Source organism: Jaculus jaculus, chromosome 13 (assembly GCF_020740685.1).
Source record: "Jaculus jaculus isolate mJacJac1 chromosome 13, mJacJac1.mat.Y.cur, whole genome shotgun sequence".
Lineage (NCBI taxonomy): Eukaryota > Metazoa > Chordata > Mammalia > Rodentia > Dipodidae > Jaculus > Jaculus jaculus.
Window position 1 is genome coordinate 23,176,581 of NC_059114.1, and position 17,338 is coordinate 23,193,918.

Genomic DNA, 17,338 nt, shown 5'->3' on the forward strand with positions numbered 1-17,338 from the left:
TGTGACTGTCCTTTCCAAAGAAAGGGGCAGCAGGTCTGGAGAGGTGTGGTCGCATGGCCAAGAGCGCATTGGAACTGCGTTGCTGGGCTGAGCCTGATGCTGTTGCCATCACCACCATCATCTTGAGCGTGGGCTACCCAAAATTTCCTGACGGGGGCACCTCTGGGGCCTCTGAGGCCAGGAAAAGCTCCTGTGGCCAATGTCCAGGGCCACTGAAGCCTGGGGCTCCTCACCTAGCTTACAGTATTTGGTGGGCCTGGCTGGCATACATGGATACATGGCTTTTAGGGTCTTTGGGGCAAAAGGGGGTCTTCGTAGGCACTACCAGAGATTTGGCCTGGCCGGGCCTTGGTTCCTTCCTCTGGATGATTAGATTGGCCCTTGCCCACGTGCTGTGGGTGTGAGGCAGCTGCCCTGGGTCTCCCAGGGTGTGTCAAACCCATTGGCAGCCCTGTGCAGTGAATGGGGGGCCAGTGGGGCCTGTGGCAGGTGCTCCAGGGTGTCATAAGTCAGAAGGATTGCCCATGCGCTGTGCACAAGGACAGGAGGGTGAGGAGGCTTGAGAAGTCAGACTGTCCCAGACTCCCTCCCTCCTCTTCGTGTGGGAAAGAGGAAGCAGAAAGAAGGCTGGCTACTGCTGTCCTGGTGGTTTCCTCTGGGCTGGGGAGGAGGTGGTGGGAGGTGGCAGGAAGCCTGCTTCTAGCACCGTGGGACCCCTTGTCTCCGGCCTGTGGGAAAGGGGTTCACAACCCTAGGAAGATGGGCCCTGCCGTGGACCATTGTTCATCGTGTTCAGAGCCCTTGGCAGAGTTTTGCTGCTTTGTTATTGGCTTCTTGTTTTCCTGTGACATGTCACCACACTTGAACCAGCACTGGAGTCCTTATCACAGCCTGAGAGGGAGGATCGTGAGGAAACCCACTCAGATGAGGAGGCTTGCCTGTAGCCACATAGCTGGGAGGTGGAGAAGGTGAAAACGGGGTCTTGTGTGGGCATCAAAAGCTAGAGACCCCAGAGCCGGGGGTGTGTTTAGGTCCCAAAAGTGGCAAGAAAAAAACACTAGAAGGTCCTCACAGCCCAGAGGGCACCCATATATCACAGCAACCAAGGGGCATGATCTGGACCCACTGGGACTGGTGGGGGAAGGTGGCAAATGGGGTACCAGGGCTCCTGGAGGGGCCCTGCCACACACATAGCTGTCCTTTCTGCATCCTTACTGGGTTCTGGAGAAAATCAGTTTTGAAAAAAATACTTTGTTTTAGAACCGACTGTGCTGAAACAGTCTATGTGTGCTTCTTTCAGTTCCAATTCCATGAATCTGGGCAGAAAGTGCCCAAATGGAGCCAGGTGTGGTGGCACATGCCTTTAATCCCAGCACTCGGGAGGCAGAGGTAGGAGGATTGCCATGAGTTTGAGGCCACACATAGTGAATTCCAGGAGAGCCTGAGCTAGAGTGAAATCCTACCTCAAAAAAACAAGGGAAAAAAAATAAGTGCCCAAATTGAGGAAAGGAGGTTGAAGGGTACCAGTTACTGCTCATCCTGGGATCTTTGGGCCACTGCCCCTCCCCCCCCATGCCCCAGCTCCCTGGGGTCTTGTGCATTTTTGAGGGACAGGAGGCCATCAGTGAATCAGTGAGTTGGCCTGGGATGAAGGGTGGGCCGTGGAGAAGGCATGTCTGAGTGCCTGGGTCCTTGCTTTGTGGCTCTGGACTGAGAAGTTGGCTTCTCAGGGCCTCCGTTGCCCACTCTGAACAGTGGGGTCCTGGTGCTTGCCTTGCCTGGGTAGTTTTGTGCAAAACAGGTCAGTGAGGACCTTGGCAAGTGATGAAGCTGCTTAGACAAGACGAGGAGCTTCCTTGAATTGGAAGTCTGCAGAGCTCAGTGCCTAGGCATTCTCCTTGATTGAGCATCAAGTTGGCTGTCCCCCACTGCCAGCAGGACTGGGCACCAGCTGGCATCCCCTGCATGCTGCCAGGCTGTGGAAATCCCCCGCCCACTGCTCTGTGAATGGAAAGGAAACCGAAGGTCTCCGCTGAGCAGCCTTGCCATGGGGGAGGGGCTTCCTCCCTTTCACTTCCTTTCTGGGGCCCCACACCCCTTTCCAATCTCCCCTCCAGGCTGTGGTAGGACCAAGAGCAGTGGCTGGCACCTCACTGGAGGATACTGCAGCCACCTGGCCCTGGACCCTGCCTTCTGTGGCTGCTACCTGGGACCCTGGCATAGCTGCTGCCAATGGTGTCTAAAGTCCGGGCAGATTCTGCCCCCCTCTCTAGACTGCCTAGTGGAAGGGGCCACACTACCTCTGAGAGTGGTGTAATCGAGGAATCTGATGGTGGAGGACTGGGTGCCTAACCAGGGTCATGACAGAAATGACCAAAAGCAACTGAAAGATTTGTGGCATGATGTCAACTTGTGTGCGCCCGACCCCCAGGGATACTCCATCTGTGTCTTCTTCTTGGTTTTTCTTTTTTCTTTTTAATTTTTTACTTATTTAGTTGTAAGCAGAGAGAGATACGAGAGAGAGAGAAAATGAGAATGAGAATGAGTGAGTATACCAGGGCCACCAGCTCTGCAAACAAACTCCAGATGCTTGTGCCACCTTGTGCATCTGGCTTTACGTGGGTACTGGGGAATTGAACCTGGGTCCTTTGGCTTTGCAGGCAAGCTCCTTAACCACTAAGCCATCTCTCCAGCCTTTGCTTTTTTTTGATTTTTGTTTTTCAAGGTAGGGTCTTGTTCTAGACAAGACTGACCCATAACTCACTATATAGTCTCAGGGTGGCCTTGAACTCACCGCAATCCTACTACCTCTGCCTCCTGAATGCTGGGAATAAAGACATGTGCTACCATGCCCGGGCCCTTGGCTTTTTTTAATCCTCCTACCTTACTTCCTTCAGGCAGCCTTGTTCTTGGGACCTCATACAAATACTTTAGCCCCTGTGGCCCAATGTCTGTCACATTGTGGTAGTACCTATCTATTTCTTTCATTTGGTGTGTCTTTATTCTTTTTATTTGTTTTTTCAAGCATACTTTTTTTTTGTTTTGTTTTGTTTTTCAAGGTAGGGTTAGCCAGATGCACAGCGGGCACATGCGTCTGGAGTTTGTTTGCAGTGGCTGGAGGCCCTGATGTGCCCATTCATTCTCTCTTTCTCTTTCTCTCTTCTCCTTTCTCTGTCAAAAAAATAAAATGTGTGTACCACCACACTCAATATCTTATCCTTTTTGATTATGAGTATGATTTGCTAATTCTTTTTTAAAAGTGTTTACTTTTATTTATTTGAGAGAGAGAGAGAGAGAGAGAGAGAGAGAGAGAGAGAGAGAGAGAGAAGAATGGGCGCGCCAGGGCTTCCAGCCACTGCAGACAAACTCCAGATGTATGCGCCCCTTTGTGCATCTGATTTACGTGGGTTCTGGGAAATCCAAGGTCCTTCAGCTTTGCAGGCAAATGCCTTAACCACTAAGCCATCTCTCCAGAACTGCTGTTTCTTTTTGTTATTTTATTTTGTCAAGGTAGGGTCTCTACCTTGTCAAGGTCTCACTCTAGCCCAGGCTGACCTGGAACTCAGGGTTTTATAGCCCAGGGTATCCTCGAACTCATGGGATCCTTCTACATTCATCTACCAAGTACTGGAATTAAAGACATGTACCACCACACCCAATTTATAAAAATATTTTTTTAAATTTATTTGTAAGCTGGGAGAGATAATGAGAAGATAGACAGAGAATGGCTTCTAGCTACTGCAGATGGACTCCAGATGCGTGCACCATTTTTTGCACCTGGTTTTACATGGGCACTAGGGAATCAAACCTGGGTTGTTAGGCTTTGCAAGCAGATGCCTTTAACTGCTGAGCCATTCCTCCAGCCCTGTTTCTCTTTTTTAAAAAAATATTATGAGGCTGGCATGGTGGCTCATGCCTTTAATCCCAACCTTCAGGAGGGAGAGGTAGGAGGATTGTCATGAGTTTGAGGTTACCATGAGAGTACATAGTGAATTCTGAATTCCAGGTCAACCTGGGCTAGAGCAAGACCCTACCTTGAAAAATGAAAAGAAAAATGGCTCAGTTGGTAAAGTGTTTGCCATGCTAGCCTGAGGACTTGAGTTCAGTTCCCTAGTGCCTACGTAATTGTCAGGTATAGTGGTACACACCTGTAATCCCAGTGCTGGGGAGGTGGAGATGGGATAGATGGGATCCTTGGGATTTTCTGGCCAGGTAGTCTAGTTGAATGGGTGAGTTCTGGGTTCAGTGAGAGACCCAAAAGATAAGATGGAAAGCCGCCTCTCTTCCTCTTGCTCACTTTCAAAGTAAGTAAAGAAATAAAAAAATATTTTAAATTCTAGCCGGGCCTGGTGGTGCATGCCTTTAATCCCAGCAATTGGGAGGCAGAGGTAGGAGGATTGCCATGAGTTTGAGGTCACCCTGAGACTCCATAGTGAATTCCAGGTTAGCCTGGGCTAGAGTAAGACCCTACCTCGAAAAACCAAAAAAAAAAAAAATTTTTTTTTTTTAATTCTGGTTAATGTTTGCAGTACTTTGTGACCCCTTCTGCAGAGCCGGATGTGGTAGCACACCTTTAATCACAGCACTTGGGGCAGAGGTAGGAGGACTGCTGTGAGTTTGAGGCCATTCTGAAACTACATAGTGAATTCCAGGTCTGCCTAGGTTAGAGCGAGACTCTACCTCAAACAAACAAAACAAAACAAAAATCAGAAGCTGGCCGTGGTGGTGCACGCCTTTAATCCCAGCACTTGGGTGGCAGGGGTAGGAGGATTACCCTGAGTTTGAGGCCACCCTGAGACTACATAGTGAATTCCAGGTCAGCCTGGCTAGGGAGAGACCCTACCTTGAAAAACAAAAACAAACAAAAACCCAAAAACCAAACGCACCAAACAACAAAGTCGTGATGACAATTTTTTGGTCTTAGTGTATTTACAAAATGTGGATCATTACTGTTACTCAATTCCAGGATATTTCCATCGCCCTTAGGAAGAACTGCCACACCTGCAGTGGTTGTTCCCCAGCGGCCACCAGCCTCCCATCTCCACGGGTTGTTTCTTGGGGATTTCACTTTGTACAGGGGACTGAACTTTGGGCCTGGCACATGCGACACCAGGGCTCTCTGCCACCTCCCCAGCCTCCTTGGCTGTCCACTAGGTTTGCTTTTCTGTGTGCCTTTTTCGTGCTCACGTGCAGGCGCTCTACCAATCATGGATGCCACCATGGAAGCAGACCCACATTCCTTCACCTGTGAGGTCCTTCAGGTGTGTCAAGTGCAGGCCATGGTCTCCTGCACTCTTGGCGGCTTTTCCTACTTAGAAAGACCTTCTTCTCTGCCCTGGGATCAGCTAAGAAGAAGTTCCCAGGGTTTTCTGCTATTCTGTTTTGGTTACCTACTCCAGCTGGCTTTATTCTTTGTGGCCCAGTGACTCCATTGTTTAGTATAAGGGCCATGCAATGCCTTGTCAGGGTCATATAGCACAGTGGGGTCATGGATAGTAAGTGCTCAAGAAACTTGTGCTGAAGGTAGAAAGGATGTGGGCTTTCAGGGCTGTAGAGGGAATGGGTGATGTGCCAGGTGGCCAGGAGCCTTTCTCCTGTCCCCGTGCCCCAGAGCCTGTCTGTTTCACCTCTTCAGAATCAATCATTGTTCTTCAAAGGCAGCAGTAGCCATGGTCCTGGGCTTCTGGTATACTCCCCCATCCAAGGCTGGTGACAGAGGCAATGTGTTGTTTCTTAACCACAGCCTTTTCCACCCTCACTAGCACCAAGCGGACACTGAGGCCGCACCACTGGGCCGGGACTTCCCCAGCTGCTCCTGCTCGGTGGAGGTGGGAAACGGGTGCTCTGTTTCAGCTCTACGGCCTGTGCCATCAACCCCAGACCTGAGTCCGCTCCCCACACCTGGGACTTGGTGTGGCCTGGCCTGGTGCTAAGGAGCTTAGCTGTTTGGGGAAGACAGAACTGGCCATGGGTGGACCAGGATGACCAGGCAGCAAGGACTGGGAGCCACTGGGGTTTGCACTGCTTCACATCTCCTGGGCTGGTTTTCCTTGTGTGGCACCTCAGGAGGAAGGCTATGGAGGGCACAATCTGAAGAAGGTGTCAACCCTACAAAGCGCCATGCCATTCCTCACAGCCAGCCACAGGCAGGTATGGGCTTCGGGCGGCCCTGTGGTTCTGATGGGAATGAGGAGGCCAAGGTGTCCCCTATATTTCCATCCCAGCATGTTAGGGTGAGGCAGAGCATTCGAGTGCCACCCACTCCCATGTGGTTAGTTAATATGACCTGGCATGCTGCCTGCCTGAAGGGAGTGGATCTCGTGAGCAGGGTTGTCCCATTTGGGGACCTCTGTGTCTGGCACTTGAATGGAGGGGCTGTCTCCAGGAGAGTAAGGGAGGTAACTGCCTGTCTGGCTTTCCTGGAAGGTTCTCCAGTCCCTTGGGGAGAGACAGAGGGACTTCTGAGGGTCACACAGGAAGTGGCTGACATAAGGCATTTGAGGTACCTTTGAAAGTGGATGTTGGTCCTAGTGTCCTATCAAGTTGGGGGCAAAAGTACTCCTAGCATGTGGACAGCTCACGGAGACTGACCTAGTGCCTTCCATTCTCCCAAGAGGAGCTCGAGGACACAGGGGTGAACTCCACAGTCCACTGTCTCCAAGACGTTCCCAGGCCAGGGCCAGCACCCAGTGTTCCATGCAACCTACCACCTATCTGCAGGTTCTCCAAATGCCTTCTTGACCTGCCTTGGCCTCAGGGAGGTCTGGGCAGGAGGCAGAGGCCGCTGCAGCACAGGAAACCATGGCTGCCTGATAAAAACTGAGAACTTGCAGCACAGCAATCCAGGGCTGGAGCTGGCAGTGGGGTAGTGTTGAAAGATAATGTGGCTGAAGAGCTCAGGCATCCTGGCTCCTCCCTCTGTCTCAAGCCACTCTGCCCCAGGTTTATGGCCAGTTTGCAATGGGGACTTCTCAGAAATGAATGCTCTTGGGAGCACCAGGGCTGTCCAGTACTGCCTCCCTGCCCCTCGTCTGGATGCACTTGGCCTGAAGTGGCTCCTGTCACCTATTTGTAGGTCTCCTTGGGTGAGTAAAGTACAGGAGGGGGCCGGTGCTTACAGTGCACACTGTGTAAATGAGTGAGCACCTCTGGGCTTGGTGCTCAGCAGAGCCAAGTCTCCCAGAGCTCCCAGGTCTAGGAGTTTAGAGGCAGAGCCTCCCTAAGGGAGGAGACTCTTGAACTAAGCTCAGTCTATAGGCAGCCAGAATTGTAAAGATGGAGTGGGGCCAGGCGTGGTGGCGCACACCTTTAATCCCAGCACTTGGGAGGCAGAGGTAGGAGGATCACCCATGAGTGTGAGGCCACCCTGAGACTACATAGTGAATTCCAGGTCAGCCTGAGCTAGAGTGAGACCCTACCTAGAACCCCCCCTCCCAAAAAAAAAAAAGATGGAGTGGGGACATGTCTTTCAGGTAGAAGGATCAGCAGGATTGATGGCTCTGAGTGCTTGTGCCATGTTCAGGAGCAGTGGGAGGGAGGGTCCATGGACTTAGGGGGAGGGGGACTGCTGATCTAAACTGAGAAGTGTTTTGATGGGTTGATGGCAGTTGACTAAGGCCTCAGGATGCTACCCTGATTTTAGCCTGACTTCTCACTTGGATGGAAGTCTCCCAGGACTCCCTTGGTCCAGGCTGCTCTTACCCAGCCAATGCTAAGCATATGCCTTGCTTTTGAGAGAAAGATAGAGCTTCTTAGCAAGGTAGGGGGTGTACCCAGCCCTCCCCACCCCTAAGTCCTTACAGGTTTCAAACCCCAGGCACTGGTCTCCCCACTCCCCACCCTTATTTGATTGTAACACTTCTGTCTCTTCACTCAACCATGTGATACTCTTTCCTGTGCATCCTCTTGACAACTTTGAAGGGTTGCTGGCTTGTGGACCCCACCCTGGGAAATTCTCAGTAGGCACTTTATGCTCCAGCACTGGCCTGTGGTGGTGTTTCCCAAAGGCTATATGGTAACTGCAGTGTCCTCTCTAGTAGCCTTCCTGGCCTCTGGACAGCTCTGGAGCATGCAGATCAGAGGTGGAGGCCCACCCTAATTCTGATGTTTGTGGAGGGGAGGCAGAGCACACCCCAGGGGCTTCCCTCATACTATCCTCAGGCCCATACAAGGCTTGGAGCTAGAGGGACGATCCATTGGTCTCTGGAGGTGCAGCTTAGGGTCCCTTGTCTAGACATGGCTATCACACATGCCTAAGGAGTTTGCAACATGACATCTTTTCTCACTTCAATCTGTATTAGCTGACTAAGGCTATTGAGGGAGGGCAGAAGCTGAGGGACATACAAATTCAACCAATTGCTTTGTATGAACATAGAGCTTTTTTGTTTGTTTTTTCGAGGTAGGGTCTCTCTCTGGTCCAGGCTGACCTGGAATTAACTCTGTCATCTCAGGGTGGCCTCGAACTCATGGCAATCCTCCCACCTCTGCCTCCCAAGTGCTGGGATTAAAGGCGTGCGCCACCACGCCCGGCTTGAACATAGAGCTTTTGTATGTGTCTGTACATCTTTATCCAATGTCTTCCTCAGTCACTCTATACCTTGTGTGTGCATGCGTGCCAGCTCACTAAACGTATAGCTTACCTGTCTCGACATACTAGGTGGTCAGCAAATCTCAGGGATCTTCCTGTCCTCCAGAACTGGAGTACTCGGTGTGTGCTGCTGTGCCCAGCTTTGACGTGGGTCCTGGAGATTCAAGCATTTCACCCTGAGCCCCTTTCTCAGAGCCCTTAGTGGACTGCTGTTTATATCTTTTTTTTTTTTTTTTTTTTTTTTTCTGAGGTAGGGTCTCACTCTAGCCCAGGCTGACCTGGAATTCACTATGGAGTCTCAGGGTGGCCTTGAATTCACAGTGATCCTCCTACCTCTGCTTCCTCAGTGCTGGGATTAAAGGCGTGTGCCACCACACCCAACTCACTTTTTTTTTTTAACTGAACATTTTTTTTTGTTAAAAATAATTTGAAAGTGACAGAGAAAGACGCAGATAGAGAATGGGCGCGTCAGGGCCTCCAGCCACTGCAAATGAACTCCAGATGCGTGCGCCCCCTTGTGCATCTGGCTAACGTGGGTCCTGGGGAATCGAGCCTCGAACCGGGGTCCTTAGGCTTCACAGGCAAGTGTTTAACCGCTAAGCCATCTCTCCAGCCCGGCTATATCATTTCTTGACAAAGTCCCTCTTAGGATTGTCTCCTAACTCTCTGGGTATTCCTATAATCTGACCACAATCTGTTTTTGGAGTAAGGAAGGGCAGGGTATTTTTTGGAAATAGGTTTCAGTGATGAATTTGACTGTATAGCAGAGGCTGCCCTGAACTCCTAATCCTCCTGCCTTGTAACTCCCAATTAATTGCTCCATCACACCAGGCTTGGCCTTTTGATAACTGACCCACAACACTGTATTAGTTAGTTCCCATTAACACTACTCATGCAGGCTCTGAGATGGGGCAAGTGCCATGCCGGATAGGATTCTGGAGTTGTAACTGAGCTTTTTCAGCCCTTCTTCTAGGGTCAATGCCTGCTGCCCCCAAGTCACAGGGTGTGGTTTGTGTGGAGCCAGGCTCTAGGCTGGCTACCTTTTAAGGTGTGGGTGGGTGGGGGGAGCTGGCCAGCATGGAAATGAGATGAAGCACAGGGCCCCCACTTGCTGTCTCCCCATGCCCCTTTTCTAGTCTACAGCCTGGGGGAGGGGGAAGGGGCTGGCTGCTTTCTGGGGCTCTACAGGGAGCTGCTAGTCCCTTCTTCTGAGGCTGGTGTGGCCTCACCATGGCCAGGTGCCTTGTAGGCCCACTAGAGATTGTTGAGTACCAGCACAAGGCTTCAGTCAGTACCCTGAAAGACACTGATGGGTGCCAGGACAGGCCATCCCTGTCCCTTGACACATGTGAGACTGTGTAGCTGGTGCAAGAGTTTCCAGACAGTAGCATAGGGACCCAGAGGACTTGGTTCTAGCTTGTCACCCTTGTATTCTCCCGTGGATGCTGCACTGTCCTGCTGAGTCCTCCCTTCTCTTTAGGTCCCTCCCCAGCTCAAATGTTCAGTTAGTGCTGTGCTGTCACCTGAAATCTGCCTATATGCAGTCACCTCCCCCCGCCCTTGGCTACCCTACTGTTACTAAGCTGGGTAGGCAAAGAGGCATGAGTTTGGTCAGGGACAGGAGCACATCACGAAAGGGGGCAGCCTGAGGCAATGTGCTGCTGTCACGCTGGCAGGCCTTCCCCTTGCACTGGCTTAACGTTGAAGCCTGGAGAAGGGCAGAGCCTTCACTGGGGGTGGTAAGGGACAGGGCTGGATTCCAAGACTTAAGAAATAGTAAAATGGGTTATTATCCCTGGAGGGGCAGTGGCAACCCTGGTGGTGGGGCTTAGCACACATGCTGCTCACAAGCAGAAGCTGCAGGAGGTAGTGAGCAGTGACATTCTCCTGCTCCCACTGTGGACCTCTGAAATGGTGTGGCCACTCTGCTCACCAAAAGTCCAGGGATGACCTGGAAGGCACGTGAGCGAGGAATCCGACCTGAGGGCCCTAGTCCTTCCTGTAGCTGCTGACAGTTCCAGGGCTTAGTCTAGAGACTCCCATCACCTCTAACCCCCTGTTGTTCAACAAGCCTGATGCAGGCTTGAGCACACACCACCAGGCATCTCCGTGTCAACACTGAGCTTTGATCCTCCTTGGCCTAGGTTCAGACTCTGGCTGTGGCACGTGCAGAGAACCTCAGCTTGGCTCCCCACTGCTGCCCTCTTCAGAATGTCACTTTGGGGACAGAGGCATCCTGAAGGCCACCCCAGTCAAGAGTGAAAGCCGCGGCTTCGCTGATTAATCTCAGTGCACACTGGGAACTGGGCCAAGATGGAATTGAGAGACAGGGCCTTGCCTATTTCCTCTAGTGTTCCTGAGCACAAAGGGCTGGCAAGGCCTCCTGGGATTGCTTGCTAGCAGTCAAAATGGAGGTTGGTTATGAAGACAGCAGAGCAGGGTCCCCATCTCCATCCATACTGTGCTTCCATGTTCCTTAGAAGTCCCCCCTCCCCACTGTCCGAGGCATCTAACAACCTCCCCTGCACTGTAGTTCAAGTGGGGTGTCAGCTCTCCAGTTGCTTCTTACTCTCCCAGGTCAGGCCACTGGTGTCTGCTGATCCTTAATACGAGGAGTGTCAAGCATCTGGCCTGTGAGTGCATGAACTCTTATGTTCCAGATATGTCTCATGGGCACAAGTGAAACCCTTCTTCTGTTGCACTAGCTGGCTTGGAGGGGGACCCCCTTTACTTTTGAGAAGGACCTGGTTATCTGTGACCATGGGCAAAGCCTCAGGAGGGAGGAAAGAAGTCCACTATATCCTCTGTCCTTCCTACCTCTTTCACTATGGGCTTCTGCTGGAAGCAGATCCTACAGTCTCGTGACCCTGCAGGGAGGGAACAGGAGGGCAGGGAAAGGGTGACCTCCCCCTTGGAGCACCTGGTTCCAAAGGTCAAAGAGTGGACCACCAAGTTCCTGCAGGACCTGGGAGGTGGAATCTCACCCATCTTGCAGTAAGTGGTGCCATCAGCCTAGAATTGCTGTGGGCTCTGCGGCTGCTTGTATTTGGCTCAGAGGCTTCGGCTCTCTTAAGTTTGGTGTGATGATGGGGCTGGGTAAGGACCAGCTCACCAGTGGGGAAGAGGGGAGGCCAGGTGGCGGGAGGCCCTCACCAGCACAGCTTTTCTGGGATCTGTGGATGGTGCCTGGGAAGCTGTGGGGCACATTGTTCTGTGCCTCACCCCACAAATACTAGGGGAGACTGCAAGCAAATGGAGAGGCCTGGGGGTCAGGGTAGGGGAAGATGCCAGGGACAACCTCAAACAACCCTCTTGGTCTCCTAGAGTTCAAAGCCCAAGCTCCAAGCAGCCTGCTCCAGCATCCAGGAAGTCAGGCAGTGCACACGCCTGGAGATGCCAGACAACCTCTACACCTTTGTGCTTAAGGTGAGTGCAGTGCTGTGAGACACCCTGGGTGAAGCTGCCCAGTCCTCAGACCCACAAGCTGTCCCCTTCCTCTACAGGTGAAGGACCGGACAGACATCATCTTTGAGGTGGGCGACGAGCAGCAGTTGAATTCATGGCTGGCTGAACTTGGGGCAAGCACAGGCCAATGGTGAGGTCTGCCTGCTCCTGCCTAGCTTTGGCTCTGCTCTGGCCTTCCCTGCCCAGCCCACCCCATCCTACTCACCTTCTTCCCTGCAGGCTGGAGAACGTGGACGCAGAGCTGCCCCTTCCCCCTACTCCTGACCCGAGCCTGGCTAGCTCGCCAAGGGGAAGCACAGACTCCCTTGACCAAGGTGTGTGCCAAGCCTTCAGTCTGTGGGTATGCTGGATTCATGCCCCCCCCCCCCCACAGGGTCACCAGTGCCCATTTTCTCTGCCAGGTGCTTCTCCTGGGGCATTGTTGGACCCAGCCTGCCAGAAAACGGATCATTTCCTGTCTTGCTATCCCTGGTTCCATGGCCCCATCTCCAGAGTGAAGGCTGCACAGCTGGTTCAAGTGCAGGGCCCCGACGCTCATGGTGTATTCCTGGTGCGGCAGAGTGAGTCCCGGCGAGGGGAGTATGTGCTCACGTTCAACTTCCAGGGCAGAGCCAAGGTACAGAGAGAGGGTCGGGGCTTGAGCCAGGGCCATGCAGCCTGGGCAGCAGGCTGACCTCGGCCTCCTCTGCAGCACCTGCGCCTAGCACTGACAGAGCGTGGTCAGTGCCGCGTGCAGCACTTGCACTTTCCTTCTGTGGTGGACATGCTCCGCCACTTCCAGCGCTCACCCATCCCTCTGGAGTGTGGTGCCGCCTGCGACGTCCGCCTCTCCAGCTACGTGGTGGTGGTTTCTCAGACTCCAGGTAGGACCTAAGCTCTTTGCTGAAGGAGGGCCATTACAGGGAGGGTGGAAGATAACTTTAGTGTCCAGTCACACTGTGTCAAGAGTCATGCATGGTATGGTTTCTCCCGGCCCCATATCCAGGTTCCTGCAGCACTGTCCTCTTCCCTTTCTCCCTCCCTCACTGGGACTCGGAGCTGGGCCTGCCTCACCTCAGGTCTGCTGGCTGTCCCCAGGGACTTGGCCCAGAGGCCCTCCCAGGCCGAGTGTCACCCCCAGAGCAGATCTTCCACCTGGTGCCTTCACCTGAAGAGCTGGCTGACAGCCTGAGGCATTTGGAGCTGCAGTCTGTGAGCGGCACCCGGGACTCAGACTATGAGATGGACACATCTTCCCGGAGCCACCTGCGGGCCATTGACAACCAGTATACCCCTCTGTGACAGGCTGTGTGGGGTGCATGTCTCGGCAGACAGGCAAACTTGTGAATGTAACCATCTTCCTTCCCTGCAGAGAGCTGTGGGACACTATCAGCCCTCTCCAGAAAGGATGTCCCCCTTCTTTTGTCAGGCCTCTCAGAAGGCCTCTGTCAGCCTCTTCCAGCCCCTGGCTTTCTCCCACTGTTTACAGATGTGGTTCTTGCGCATAGACTCTGCCTGCTGGTGCCTATGGCCCAGATCCCACCTCTCAGAGGAGGTGGGGCAGGCAGGACAGGGCTGGCAATGGAAACTGTTCTTTTACTTACACTGTCACCACTGATGACAGACTTTCTACCAGGTAGGGTCATCAGGGAGCACAAAACACTAACAAGCCCTGGATTCTTTCATGGTTTCTCCACTGTAGCTTCAGTTTCGTGGCGTAACCATGTGCTATGCGACAGGTGACTGCTCCTAATCCTGCTTCGATCAGCTTTAGGACAAAGCTCTGCCAGAGGGACAGGCTAACGGTCAAAAATGATTTTAAACATTTACCTCATATTAATTTCTTTTAGAAGATTCAGGTTTCCACATGAAACCATGGCTTACTTCACTGCACTGTCCCACTAGTACCTGTGCCGTTCTGCAGTCAGGGACAGCCAAGCACATGCACTTGACTTGCTCCTGGTTGGGGCATGTTGGCGTCCTTGTCTGCTTATTCCTCAGGACAGTATTGCCTGCTGCTGGGTAGCCAGTGTCCTCCCTAATGTACAGAATGGTCACCCTTTCAGGGACATTCAGGCAATTGCTGAAAGAGGGTGGCAAGGAACAATTCTACCCTGGTGCCTTATGAATATTTAAAAAACTGGATTCTGGTTTACAGCAGCTTTATGGCAAATGAAACAATTGGATGGGGAGGGACAAGCACAAAGGGAAGGAAGGGCTCCTGAGCTTTTGACTCTTTCATCCACAGGCCCCTAAGCACCTATTAGCCCTAATAATAGCCTATTAAAAATACCCAAAAACGTGTTGTAGGAACATGGAAGGTAGGAATCTGGCACTGTAGCCCTAACAGCCCACAATTAGCGTTCTGGAGCTAGATCAGCGTGTGTCCCTGGGCATGGTCTCCCCATCTAGGGAGGTCCTGAAGTCAAACCTTCACTATACTTGCTTTTCACAAGTGACATTGTTACAGGGGAAGTAGAAGCAGGGACCAGTGGAGTTGGCTGCTACTGGGAGTCTAACACAGCACAGCAGTTCCAGATGTCATTCAGGTAAGGGTAACACCTGGCCTGATTAACAGCACGTCCTGCCTTACCTGGACCAAGGGTTTGTGCTGTTCCTTCTAGCTACTTATGTGTACTCTACAACTCTATAGAAGCAGCAGCTACCCGTGTTCATGAATCAAAACCCGATCCAATATGGATACATGTTTGTGGTCTTTAAGGATTTTTCTACAAACAGGTTTCTTTAGAATAAATGCTAAGAAAGATGAACCAAAGATATAAGCAATATTCTGCTCAGAGAAAAGTACTTCTGTAGTCACTGGTCTAGGTTTTACCCATCTCCACAGGAAAGAGGTGACAGCTCCCCTCTAACCCCAGTCAGAAGCTCCAACAGCTTCAAACGAGGCACTCATTTCTCCACAGCCTGTTAGTATGCATTTCTCAAGTAGTCCTGAGAGTCAGGCACTGCCAACATAGCAACCACCTGGCTGCATGCTTTTGTGAGACCGTAAGTTGAAGTTACTCTTCCTAGACAGCTTCTGACAATAACACTAGCAATGCCTTTTCTTTCTGCTAGAGCACATCAGGTTGGTCGCAAGGGGCTAGATTCCCTTACAAATTATCAGCAGCAGGCCCCATTCCACGTCTTTACTGACCACCACTGGCACTGAGGCCATACTGGGAGGGGAGGAAGTGTCAGGGTCCCTGCAGTGAGCCCTATTTAAGAGACCACCAGGACAACTTGACAGTGCCCCAGCACCATAACTTCCTTCACCTGACCACGGAACTTCTACAAACTAACAAGCAGTCACCAGCACCAAAGAATCCAGTTGACTAACCTGCCTTGACTTTAGACCAGCAACCCATATGGCTTTATGTGGTATAGATAAATCTTCTGCCTTCGATCATTTCTGGACCACAGAGCAAAAAGGAACAGTCGTTAAAATTTTGGGCCAGACAACACTATTTTTACATGAGTTGGCCTACAAGGCATGCTCTCTTCCTTGAGATTCTTTCATGTTTTCTCTCCTGTTGCAAATGTCATGTTAGCGCTGATGTGATAAACTGTTATCCACTGCCTCACAAGGACACACCTGACATCCAGTGTTTGGCTGGAATGAGCAACTTATTGTGATTCACACCAAGGGTTTCATCTATCATCATAGGCAGAAGGTATTTGGCAAATTTTTATGTATTGTTTACGTACTGTACGAGTAACTTATTCTTGAATAATGCAAATTTTGCTATAATGTACAAATTGCTATTATGTGGATTAAAAAAAAAGTTTTCAGAATCTTGATTTGTTGCCAGTGTTTGAAGACTAGATTCTCTACAAGACACTTAATTCCCCTGCTCAAATACGTGCCTTCTTTCCCCTTGTGTTTTAAGAAAAACATAGGGGTTTAAAAGCCAGGTGTGGTGGCCCATGCCTTTAATCTCAGCACTTGGGAGGCAGTTAGGAGGATCATTTTGAGTTGGGGTCACCCAGAGACTACATAGTGAATTCAAGGTCAGCCTGGGCTAGAGTAAGACCAAAAGAACAAACATGTAGGGGGTCAGTAAGCAAAGATGTTACTTTGTACACCCTTGTATCTCGCAGCCTTTCTTTCTCCCCGCCCTCCCCTCACCCCTTGGTACTAGAGATCGGATCCAGGGCCTCCTGCAAGGGATTGTCACTGAGCCACATTCCTTGCCCTCTACTACTAAAACTACTGTAGTAGCAGTTTTTTTTTTTTTTTTAAATAATGAAAAAGTGTCTCCTGACCCCTTACTGGTAACACAGGCCTGGTCAACTTCAGATCATACACACTGGTTCTGGGAGACAGAAAAAAAGAAGCTTACATAGTCTGCACCTGCTTGCGTTGTGACGTGAACTTTCAGTGCTGCCCACCTCTGGCCACCCAGCTTTCCTCCTGCTGAAGTCCACTACTAATCCATCCATCAGAGACAGTATCTCAGTCTTGACGTTTTTTCTAGATACTTTGAGCCAGAACTAAATGTGAAGAAGAAGAGTGATTTGACAAACACCTTCAAAGAGCCTGAAACAGCATGCCACCCACCTGTGCTGCTGCTGCCAGGCTCCCACAAACACACACTAACCGGGGTATCAGTTTTTAAAACTTTTTTTATTTTTTTATTTTTTTTAAGTTTTTATTTTATATTATCTACAAAGTAAAAGTTTTCCCTTAACTTAAAAGTTGAACCACTGTAGACAGTGATCACCCCCATCAAACTTGATTTATAAATAATAACCCGTCAGTTTGACGGTAAGAATTTACTGATCCTCTGTCAAGTTTAGTAAAAGGGCGTTCCAAGTCTTGATTTTTTTTTTTTTAAAGCAGTAATAGCAGCAAGAGTCACTCTTGTTACTTCTTTTGCTAGCTGATGTGTTGTTCATGACTTTCAAGGGCCATTAAAAAATAAATAACTTCCAGTTTCGGCAAGCAGAGCTGGGGTACTTGCGGGACTTTGAAACAGCGTGTGGAATTATGGAACAACCCACAAGTTCCTAAATGCTTCTACTCGGTCCAGGTATCTTCCACTGCAAGTGAACTGTTAGCATTCCTATTGGATGTTACAAGAAATCAACATATCTTTAAAAAAAAAAAAACCAAAATAAATGAAGTTCTAGTTTTCTGTGCTTCCAGTTGGTAGAAGCAGTAGAAGGGAGGAGGGAATCTGGCCTTTCGGTTCCTCCAGGGCAGCCTTACAACTGCTGTTGGTGGTGGGCTTGTACTGTAAAACAGAAAAGTGGCTTTTTAAAGGGAACACTGGCACTACTGCCCATCAGCCTAGTGTCTGCACC

The 17,338-nt window shown here is 50.8% G+C and overlaps 2 protein-coding genes across 7 annotated transcripts in view; one reads left to right on the forward strand and one right to left on the reverse strand.

The window, feature by feature from the left end:
* Positions 1-15,826, forward strand: part of Sh2b3 (SH2B adaptor protein 3) — a 29,888-nt gene extending 14,062 nt beyond the window's left edge. The window contains exons 3-8 of the mRNA XM_045132925.1: positions 11,912-12,013; positions 12,091-12,182; positions 12,272-12,366; positions 12,454-12,668; positions 12,744-12,915; positions 13,038-15,826. Coding sequence (XP_044988860.1) covers positions 11,912-12,013; positions 12,091-12,182; positions 12,272-12,366; positions 12,454-12,668; positions 12,744-12,915; positions 13,038-13,333 — 972 coding nt within the window. The 3' untranslated portion in view covers positions 13,334-15,826. The remainder of the gene's footprint in view (positions 1-11,911; positions 12,014-12,090; positions 12,183-12,271; positions 12,367-12,453; positions 12,669-12,743; positions 12,916-13,037) is intronic.
* A 997-nt stretch (positions 15,827-16,823) lies between these two features.
* Positions 16,824-17,338, reverse strand: part of Atxn2 (ataxin 2) — a 154,515-nt gene continuing 154,000 nt past the window's right edge. For all 6 annotated transcript variants that reach the window (XM_045132103.1, XM_045132102.1, XM_045132101.1 and 3 more), the window contains one exon: positions 16,824-17,268. In XM_045132103.1, coding sequence (XP_044988038.1) covers positions 17,240-17,268 — 29 coding nt within the window. In that variant the 3' untranslated portion in view covers positions 16,824-17,239. The remainder of the gene's footprint in view (positions 17,269-17,338) is intronic.